General features: G+C 35.5%; 1 protein-coding gene across 2 annotated transcripts; it reads left to right on the top strand.

Moving 5' to 3' along the window:
* Window positions 1-1,649: 1,649 nt before the first annotated feature.
* LOC114463957 (transcription factor 7-like 1-B) lies at window positions 1,650-4,759 on the top strand. 2 transcript variants are annotated; one of them, XM_028447865.1, is made up of 8 exons: window positions 1,650-1,764; window positions 2,614-2,788; window positions 2,970-3,022; window positions 3,124-3,189; window positions 3,310-3,457; window positions 3,565-3,672; window positions 3,781-3,876; window positions 4,613-4,759. In XM_028447865.1, the coding sequence occupies exons 1-7, from the start codon at window positions 1,760-1,762 to the stop codon at window positions 3,838-3,840; spliced, it is 615 nt and encodes a 204-aa protein (XP_028303666.1). In that variant the 5' UTR covers window positions 1,650-1,759; the 3' UTR covers window positions 3,841-3,876; window positions 4,613-4,759. The 2 variants fall into 2 exon arrangements, with proteins under 2 accessions (XP_028303666.1, XP_028303667.1); XM_028447866.1 differs by having other exon boundaries at window positions 4,688-4,727.
* Window positions 4,760-11,662: the final 6,903 nt, after the last annotated feature.

The following is an 11,662-nucleotide window of genomic DNA, read 5'->3' as shown; positions in this document are numbered from 1 at the left end:
GATGTGAACCAGGATGAGCCGGCTATCAAGTCCAGCGACTCATCAATGCGTGGTATTGGATACAAGTCTTTTGAATGGCATATAGACGACACAAAATCTAATTTTGGAGCTGTTTTCTATTCACCATCACGACTCCTGAAGACCATAGACTGTCAGAGGGCTCAATTATACTAGATCTTAACATTTCCCAACACACCACAGGTCTGAGGTTACTGCGTGTGCTACCATGTGGTGACTGTAGTGCCACAGCCCGGATCAACTCAGTCAGTCTTCATGTGCAGACGACTCCCTACCAGACCGCCGCCGCCTTCGTGCCCGGTCTGCCGTGTGTCTCTTCCAGCCTGAAACATCCCGCCAGAGGCTGCGTCTCCGTCCCGCTTCGGTAGCGAGTCCAAAGTCCAAACTTTAACTTCTGACACCAATGTAGCACTCTGCACAGTGAAAAGAACCAGGCAGGTCAAAACGTCGTTTATTTAACTACAACAACAATAATTGTCACTGTGGGCCGCGACAACACCAACAAAAAAAAGTCAAACTAGCGAGGCTCCTAAAATCCACACGCTGTCTCCTCTGCCCACTTTTGAATTCCTTATCCCAGCATCCCACTCGCTCATAACCCCTCCCCTCAGGCCCGCTGCCATCCCATTGCCATGACAATAACATAAAAGATAGAAACCATGACAAAACAACAGTTTACAGCATGAACATTAAACACCTAAGTCATTACAATATAAATCTAGTTTAAATAAAATGCAGTAAAAAAAATAGGTGAGCTGGCGCAACCATTATCAAACACAAATTCTTGGGAGAAAATGTCTCTGGCGGCCGCCTATGACGCCATCTGCTGGAGAGGCGCCCCCCCCATTTATATTTTATTTAAATATAATTTCAAAAGGTATAACAAATGTGAAAAACACCCTTTACACTAATAACTGTACATGTTTTTCTTAATTGAATATTAATATTAAAAATCTATAACTATACCTGCTAATCTTCTGCCCATATTTATATTTATAATTATTTTTATGTTTTTTGCACATTGTGTTCTTTGATTTTAAGATGTGTGTTACTGAATAGTAAAACCAAACAGGAAAGTAGATATTTCCTTGTACTGAAACTTTTATATTTTATTTTATCTTTTGATCGCACTGTTTTGCATTGATTTTGGATTTTGCACTATTTTTGTTATTGTTCCCTCGAGACATTTGCACTATATCTGTATGTGTTATATTGTATTATAATGCATTATTCTACATTTTAAAATAGGTTGTATTTTTTTCTCAATGGTGTGTTGTGTCACATAATTGCATTGTTTTGTCTTGATATTTAAAATAAATAATAACGTGTACACACTGTGTATTGACATGGGGGGAAAAAAAAAAAAAAAAAAATTTGACCTATTTTTATTCATGCATGGCTCTAAAGCTGGCCCTGCTCTGGGGTCACCATTAATGTGTGATATCAGAATGGGGTTACAACCCAATAAAGGTTGGGAACCACTGTTTTACCCACACTAGACAAAAACAAATATGTTGCTTTAAAAAAAAAAAAAAGAGCATTATTTAAATACACGTTTTCCATGGCAACCGTGCATCTCTCACCCTATATAAGCGGTTAGAAAGAAAACAAACCGTTTTCCAGCAGTTGTGTCTGCAGTCCACTGTGCAGTCTACAAGGGAAACTCTCTCAGAATCGTCAGCGACCCTTTCTGGACATAATCAGATCAGAAATTCACACATTAACAACACCTGGTCTCAAAATGAAGTAAGTAGAAGTTTTATTAGGCTTTATTTGACCGGAAAGTAGTTCCTACTAGATTCCACCAGGCGGCAGCACTGCTCCGACGTCTTAGTACATGTGGAGGTCATTAATCATAAAGTATGATAATAATAGCAACATAATTACAGATATAACAACTAATTCACATGATATACAGCTGATAGGAGTGTGGGTCACAAGTATTTACACAAAACGGACTTTAATGATGTTTTAACCTTTTTTTTGTAACGTTGTGTTCATTTTTTCGGTTAACTATGTTATAGAAGAGCAATTTTCAAGTGTTTTGTGCCACCTCTAAATAATATTTCATTTGCATAAAATTTGAATTCAAATAATTTGGCAAGATATGGGTCATTTTGTGTGTTTTTGGAGTCATTTTGTTATTTTTGGGGTTCTTATTGTAATATTGTGTATTTTTCTGTTTTTTTTCTGCATTTATGTTGTTGATTTGTGCGTTTTTGGGGTCACTTTCTGTATTTTTGTTGTTGTTTTCTGTATTTTCCTGTCATTTTGTGTAACTTTGTTGACAGTTTGTGTGTCTTTGTAGTTATTCTATAATGTTTTTGTTATTTCCATAATCCGTCTTTGTTGAGTCATTTTGTATAATTGTTTATTTTAATTTTTTTACGTTTTTGTGCATTTTACTGTTGATTTGTGTGTCTGGGGAGTTATTTTGTGTATTATGTTTAGGTTTATATTCCTTCCAGCTTCTTTCTCTCTCTCTCTCTCTCTCTCTCTCTGTGTGTGTGTGTGTGTGTGTGTGTGTGTGTGTGTGTGTGTGTGTGTGTGTGTGTGTGTAACTTATTTATTCTTGTTTATTTCTTTGTGTCACAGGACACCATTAACCATGCTGATGGATCCTTTGGTCCAGGAGGAGGAGGAGGAGTTGAAGCATCTCCTACCTCAGGTTACAGATGTTGCAGAGCTCTATCCAGAGATTGCAGATCTGGTGCACTGGGCGACTTACCCTGTGATGTCATCTCCTCCTCCACCGTTAACAGACCTCCAAGTAAGAATCACTGAAACACCACCACTTCCACCCTCCGGAGCTATTGCACCACATACACATGGGGTCACGGTAATCATAATATAGTTGTAATTGAACATTTATAATTGAGGATGTAATTGTAATTGAAAAATGCAACTGACCCTAATCCTGGTGTCTACTATTCATATTTGTGTGTCTCCAGTTTTTCAGCACTCCATTCTTCCCACCTGAATGTTTTCCTTCTTTTGGAGAACGGTAAGCAAAGCAAACAAACACAACTGATCCATCACAGATGTTGGTCCACATGTTTTTGACATGATTTCTCATCCAGCGTGTTTATGTTTTTATCTTTGTAGAGATGATTTGGATGAGTTATTGGCTGCCATGCCACCAGAGGCCCTGGAACCCGTCTCAGTTCCAAAGTGAGTGTCCTTGAGTTGTTTTAATTGTCTTTTTTTCTGAGTCTCTCCCTGATCTCTCTCTCTACTACTCTCAGCTACTGTTTCCCTGCCCTGCTCACTGTTTGCGTTTTCTTCCTTCAGAAAAAGGAAGCGTAAGGAGGATAAGGGGGAATATGTAAAGAAACCTCCCAACGCGTTTATGCTTTTCCTAAAAAGTGAGAGGAAGACGGTGCAGGAAGAGCTCGGCATTAGAAACAGTGCCGCCGTCAACAGAGTTCTTTCTGAACGCGTAAGTTTGTTGTTTCCTCAATGAATGATCTGTGATCTTCACATTTTTGTCTTTGTTGTGCATGTGTGTGTGTGTGTGTGTGACACTTTGTTATTGTTCATCCACAGTGGAAGTCTTTGGAAGCAGACAAAAGACAGATCTTTCAAGCAGAAGCCCAAGTGGAAGCTCATATCCATGCTCTGAATAACCCCGGCTGGAGCAACAAAGTGAACTACGTAAGTCTACTCTGCAGAAATGTTTACCCATCAACCTTAGAGGTGATGACATCATGACTGTGGAAGTGTTTTATCAGCTGACTAGAATTTTCACATGTCTGTTTTTAGGGGAAAAAGAGTAAAAAACCACGAACTAAAGCTCCACCTCTGGCTCCACCCTCCTGCTGATGGGAATGTATAATAAACATCACTAACATACTAACGGTAAGTATCATTACTCACTTCATTTTATGATGATTTTATTTCCAAAAAGTTTTTCCACAAATGTGAAATCAAGTCACCAGATATAAACAAGAATAATGTGTATCTAAAGTGAGACACACTCTGAACACAGGTTTAATCTCAGACGTGTGTTTTATTGTCTTAGTCTAAAACACGTGTCAAACTAAAGTTTAGAGCATCCAATTCGTCCCCTTGGACAAAAAAGTAAAAACATCTCAGCTTCTCCAAATATTTCAAAGAAATTCTAGTCTTTTCATGCTTATATCACATGATGGAAGTCATTTTTAATTAGAAAATGTTGAAAGAATTCACAGTTTTTCCCAAACTGTGCATTTTTCATCAAATTATTTCACAAGGGTTCCCTGAATTAAATTAAAATTTTGTCACAATATCAAGAAAATTTGAAGAGAATAACCTGCCGGGAATGATATCTCTCACTTACTGCTTGGATATTGTCGATACCTTAATCAATACTCATAATAATTAATCAATGCTCTAAAACAAAAATGAGGTGATGTGCAGACACAGACACACTCTCAGCAAACACGTTAAATCTCAGATGTGTTTAATGTCCCAGTCTAAGAGTATTGAGGTTTGCATCAATTTAACATCAAATTGTGTCTGTGTTCTCCATGGATTGTTTGAAATGCATTTATCAGCATCTAAGATGACCTTTAACAATGTGAATGACTTTAGTTTATGTTGGATTCTATCATAGAGACTCACCTAGAAACAAGCCTGCAGTGGAATCAGAAGACTCATCATCTGTTCTCTGTATTTTACTATCACCAAGGACAGCAATGACATCGGCAGCAACAACAGCAAGGGCAACGTCAGCAGCAGCAACATCAACAGCAACAACGGCAACAACAACAAAAAGGGCAGTGTCAATAGCAACATCAGCAGCAACTACAGCATCAGCAGCAACAACAAGATCAATGTCAACAACAGCATCAGCAGCAACAAGAATGGCAATGTCAGCAGCAACTTCAACAGCAACAGCAGCAGCAGCAGCAACAAGGGCATCGTCACGGCAACATCAACAGTGGCAACTGTTGTTGTTGCTACTGATGTTGTCCTTGTCGTTGCTGCTGCTATCACTGTTGATGTTGCTGCTGACATTGCCCTTGTTGTTGCTGCTGATCCTGTTGCCGCTGTTGATGTTGTTGCTGATGTGGCCTTTGTTGTTGAATCAGAAGACTCATCAGTTGTTCTCTATATTTTTCTAGCATCGAGGACAGCAACCACATCAGCAGCCAGAACAACAAGGGCAACGTCAGCAGCAAAATCAACAGCAACAATGACAACAGCAACAACTAGGACAATGTCAACAGCAACATCAGCAGCAACTACAGCATTAGCAGCAACAACAAGATCAATGTTAACAACAGCATTATTAGCAACAAGAAGGGCAACGTCAACAACAACATCAACATGGGCAACTATTGTTGTTGCTGCTGATGTTGCTGTTGATGTTGTCCTTGTTGCTGCTGCTGCTGTCACTGTTGATGTTGCTGCGGACATTGCCCTTGTTGTTGTTGCTGCTGATGTTGTTGCCGCTGTTGAACAAAGGCAACAGCAACAGCAAGGACAATGTCAACAGCAACATCAGCAGCAACAACAAGGGCAACGTCAGCAGCAACATCAACAGCGGCAACAGCATCAGCAGCAGCAACAAGAGCAACATCAGCAGCAACATCAACAATGGCAACAGCATCAGCAGCAACAACAACAAGGGCAATGTCAGCAGCACCATCAACAGCAACAGCAGCAGCAGCAATGACAAGGGCAACGTCAGCAGCAAATTTCTTCTTCATCTTATGTTTATATCTATAGCTATATATATTTTTATATATTTATATATGTATCTAAATGTATAATAAAACAGTATTTGAACTAAGTGGGAAAAGAACTTGCTTTGTAACAAACACACACATCACAAAAAGGTATTAGAAGTTTATTTATTCAGAGTCAATAGAAAATCATTGACCAATGTCAATGTGTGTCAACAGATAATTTATCGATTACTTTTTTTTTGGGTGTTTTTTTAATTTAAAAAAATATCTTTAAAGAAGGAAACTGGGTTTTCAGAAATAATTCAGGAGAAGATTTTCAAGGTGTACAGGGACCAGGATTTGTAATGTAAGTGGACAATATCATTTTCCAGTGGATATAGCTGCTGAAATAAAAAAAAAAAAAAGGCACAAAACAATCAGTAAATGAAAAAGTCCAACCTTCTTTTAAAAAAAACTAAATTTCCCAACATATACATTACTGACCCTTCCTTACGTGTGAGTATATAAGTTGCAAGTGAATTGCAAAAGTGCCGAGTCTTATAAAAATATGGTCCAGAAGAGGCTGGAAGGGCTCAGATAGTTAACCAGTGAAACTTGTGCGATTTCATGATTTTGAGGTTTGGGGCTTGAACATGTTTGGGCCTTCAGTAAACAACTTAACAAATGTCTCAGCTTTCTGTAATTTGATCAGCTTTGAGCTACTGTATGTACAGTACATAGACTGTTCACATCACTAATGATTAGTCACATATATGCTTTGGTTCTTGGGTTATAGTCTCTTGAAATCTTGAAAAATTACTATGAACTATTTTCATTGGCCCATAACTAAATGTGGGAATGTAAGAAACAAATCTGATCTCTGTTTTAATTTATAGGATAAAGATGAATCTTTCTTGGGATACAAAACAATGTTTCTTTATGCAACGTCTTCATTTTTATTTTCCAACTTTGGGGCTATTTCACCACTCACTATAGAGGGTTTTCATGGCACGTCAATGCTGTGTATTCAAAGCGGAAGTGGCCATATTGGAGGTACTCAGCAGGTAAACAAAGCAGAGCCCGAACGTGGAACGAAAGGAAATGGTGAATTATTGCCGTGTTTTTGGCTGTACCAAACAGTCAGATGGTGAAAAACATTTGGAGTTTTATGGAGCGGCAAAAATGATAGCGATTCAGGGAGAACAATGTCAAAAGTTATCAGAGGAAAGGAAGCGCTTGTAGTTCACAAAGCTAAACCAGGATCTACGACGCTAAAATCCATATAACGTCCAAATTTGTTTGGCTCATTTCTTGTCAGGTAAATGAATTGTTTATGCGGCTCTTAACTATTTTTCTAGTGTGATGATAAGAATATAATTCATATCAATCTACTGAATTTGGCCTTTTTGATATTTATATACATATAAAGTACCAAACGTGGCCCAGCTACAACATATTTGGGCCAGTTCTGGCAGAAACATGGCAAGTTAGCAATAACAATTCTGCACTCTAAAAGCAAAGAAAAGTTGATTTTACTTAACTATGTTATGTCAACCGGTTCCACGCAACTGTATTGTTTAAAATGGAAAGGTAAAACACTATTAATGTGAACAACACATATTTAGTAAATCTTACACAAGTGTCTTACTTTAAAGCTACATTATATTATTACATTGCAAAAACCCAACAACATTATGTTGGATTTACTTACACAAAATTAGGTTTAATTAATATGATTGAGTTCAATTAACTTAACGCAAAATAACATTATGAATGCGGAGCGTGTAGATTTGTGTTAATGCAACACCTTAGTGGTAAATAAATACAATTAAAGTTGCTTAATTTCAATTGAGCTTTTATTAAAATTTGGCAACATTCAAGGCATTTACAAATAATCGTATGTGTATATAGTCACATAAAACAAGCGTGGTTATGAAATATATGAAAAATACTCTTGACCCACACTGAATTTAACATATGCAAACATGGTTCAGTATAGTGGGTTTTCACGGCACGCCATCAACCCGAAGTCGCCATTTTGGAGACAAATAGCAGGATTCCAAACAGTACGCAGATGGGCAAATCCCGAATTTTGAGAGGAAATGGTGAATTATTGCTGTGTTTTTGTCTGTACTAATCAGTCAGACAGTGAAAAACATGTCTGCTAAAAGTTAGAACAAATCAGGGAGAACAATGTCTGCATTTTACAGTTAGTAGTTCTACATCAGTGACATGGTCAACTCACCGTTGTTGCTGGTATAAGCAAACACCTCGTCTCCCCTCTTTCATTTAAATCCAGCTTCAGGTCCAGTTTTTTCTCCAGGGAGCGGACATTAGAACGCAGGGTGGAAGGTAGCACAGTTCTCTTTCTAATGTTCACTCCCTGGAGAACAAACTGGACTACCTGAAGCTGGATTTAAATGCTAAATATATGGATTGTTTATTGAAATACCGTACTAACAGAGGTGTACAGAGTTCTGATATATACTACTCAAGTAAAAGTACTGTTACTGGATTGAAATTGTACTCAAGAACAAGTACAAGTAAGTCATACATAAAATACTCAAGTACAAGTAAAAAGTAGCCAAATTAAATAGTACTAGTTACTAGTTTCACCGCCCATGTTTATTTTTGGTAATAAATCTTACCACGGTTCCCTTGCATACAGTAAACATCTCATGTATAAACTTTAAAAAGGAAGAGACCAAATCTTGCACAATTGAAACTTGATTTTCCACAAAAGCATCTGTATAAAAAAAAAAGGTTTGTCAAAATGTACAGTTATTTTTTTTAAACAAAATAACACCAATTAATTCAATTCAAAATGAAATATAAAAACTTGCAGGCTGAAATAACCAGAATTCAATGCGGTTTTAGGGCGGAGAATTCTGATTGGTCGACTATGATGTGATGCATTTGATTGTTTTCTGGTGATTTCATTTCATTTTTTTTTTTTTGTAGTTTCACAACATTCATTTATCATTTTAAAACAAAAAATAATAATTTACTCAGTAATGGTTGGGTGCAGAAATAAAACAAAAATGTGTTTATTTTTATTAGAATGTACATATGTACAAGTAAAATGACTGATTTAGAAATATCTTTAAAATAAAGTACAAGTACCCATAAAAGCAACTCAATTACAGTAATGTGAGTACTTGTAATTCATTACTTTCACCTCTGCGTACTAAGATGTATGTTTTACACAGAGTATCTTTAAAAATACAGTGGGACTGTGAAATGTGAAATATATCATAATGACGTTTAATACTAATAAAAATAAATAATAATCGATGATGATTATTATTATTATTATAAAGATTATTAATGATGATGTTTAATAGTTTACCAGGTCTGTACCAACCTGCTAAATTCAATTCAACAAGTCAACAACAGTTTGTGATGAATAAACTGAAGCTTGTTTTGATGAATCTGACTTCAGATCTCGGTTCTTTTTATTGCCTTGATCTCATTATTGCATCATAACCATATTAATGTATTAATGATGCAGTACAGCATGAAAACAACCTTTACTATAAACTTCATGTTTATAAGCATCAGAATTGATTTTTAGCGCTAATGGCTTGGTTATTAATATGGCTAATTACTCTGTGTTAAACAGACAGCATCGTGTCTTACAAGCATCATTTATCTGATTATGATCGTTCATTTTCAAAATAGTGATGTCAAGCAACTCATTATAAAATCATTTTTGCACTTTTATTTTAAGACTATTATATAACCCCCCCCCCCCCCCCCCATTACATGCAGCAGCTGGTGGGCTACTTTTAAGAAAATATTTATGGTAATCAGTTAACAAGACGCAGTTAACCAGTCAGCTAATTCACAAATGTGTTTTTCTGCAATAATTTGCCCTAAATTTAGCAATTATACTAGCGACAAATAAAGATGAAAAGTAAAATAGATATTTAAAAAGCTAATTATCTTCATCATTTAATGTATTTATTTATTTATTTAGTATTTTTGTATTTATTATTTTATCATAAATAATAATTAAGGACTAATAAAGATGGATAGTAAAATAGATGTTTAAAAAGCTAATTATCTTTATTATTTAATGTATTTGTTCATTTATTTACCATTTTACTATTTGTGTATTTATTATTTTATCATAAATAATAATTAACGACAAATAAAGATGGATAGTAAAATAGATATTTAAAAAGCTAATTATCTTTATTATTTAATGTATTTGTTCATTTATTTACCATTTTACTATTTGTGTATTTATTATTTTATCATAAATAATAATTAACGACAAATAAAGATGGATAGTAAAATAGATATTTAAAAAGCTAATTATCTTTATTATTTAATGTATTTGTTCATTTATTTACTATTTGTGTATTTATGATTTTATCATAAATAAAAATTAATGACAAATAAAGATGGATAGTAAAATAGATATTTAAAAAGCTAATTATCTTTATTGTTTAATGTATTTATTCATTTATTTACTATTTTACTATTTATTTATTTATTATTTTAACATTTAATCAAATATAGGTGACTTAAAAAAATATGATCACACATCAGATTTACTATACTTACATGGCTCACATTAGTTATTTATTTGGAAAGTTTTATGTGAAGCATAATCTATGCTAATAATAATAATAATAATAATAATAATAATAATAATAATAATAATAATAATAATATCACATGTAAAGATAAACCTTTGAATGACTAACTGTGTTTTTTAGGCAGACATCTTAAAAATGTTGCTATCTAAGCACAAAATCTAATGATTTATCACATGACACATTGACAGCAGTTTATATGAATTATATGAATGATCAAAGGAGTGAATTTTATTGATCTTTTAGGCTTTATTGTTTCACTTTGATTGCAGTTCTTCAAAATACCAGCAGATAGAGCCCAAGTTGTGTGACTCAGGGAAAATGATATACGTCACTGTAGTAGAAAATGACAAGGTTCCCAAAGTAGGGTACGTGTACTCCTAGGGTACGCGCTGGCACTACAAGGGGTACTTGAGAGAGAGAGGAAAATTGGCAAATGAAAGCATTAAAAATATGTTTATTTTTAAACATTATAATATTACCAGCAACTCACAAAAACACACGAAATAAGAGAAAATATACTGAATAATAAAAACAACAAACAACAAAAAAGACAAAACGACTCCAGAAACACCACGCACGGAGAGAAAAATACGTACTATTACCAGCAATCTGCAAAATGAAAACAAAGACACACTAAATGAGAGAAAAATAGACAAGATCACTACAAAATATACAAAAAAAAAGACATGCATACAAAATAACCAGGCACAAAAACACTCCGCTATGAGTCGCACACAACCTCTGCTCCTCCCAACCGCAGACGTAGCTTTAAAATCCACTTTTTACGGCGTGGTTCTGTGAGCTTTTTACCTTCATCACCTTTGTGAACAACAATCTTCGGTACTATATAAAATCTATTTTCCTTTTCTCGGTTAGAATGATTGGTGCAGCCGTAAACTACACAAAACATGGGCATTTTGATTATTTCAGACGTCAGATTCTCAAGTTTCCTGCTCTCCATCTGAGTTTAGCGCTCTTGCTTTGTCGCGATGCAGCAATGTGAGTGACGTCACGTGAACATACAGAGCAGGCCATAGACATATACACATTCTACACACCTTTTCGCGCGACTTCAGCACTTGACTTAGCAACGCGCGCCATCCTTTTAAGAGTGGTAATCATTTGCCAACCGCTATTTACCGCTAATATCACGGTGGAGATTTTGCAGTCTGGCTAATTTTTATCCTGCGTAGTATTTGGCTGTCATAACCACGCCTGGCTGAAGGAAAAGATATCCTTTTACAGAATACCGACAGAAAAAGGCCAGAAACGGTAATTATGGATCCTAGCACTGAGGCAAGCAAACGTAGATGGAACTACATGGAACCCAAAATCAAAGTGGTCGTATGGTTGCAGTAGACATTTCGTTAATGGTAGGTTGTGTAT

Source organism: Gouania willdenowi, chromosome 5, assembly GCF_900634775.1.
Source record: "Gouania willdenowi chromosome 5, fGouWil2.1, whole genome shotgun sequence".
NCBI lineage: Eukaryota > Metazoa > Chordata > Actinopteri > Blenniiformes > Gobiesocidae > Gouania > Gouania willdenowi.
The sequence above is the reverse complement of the archived record's forward strand: the minus strand, read 5'-3'. Positions and strand labels throughout refer to the sequence as shown.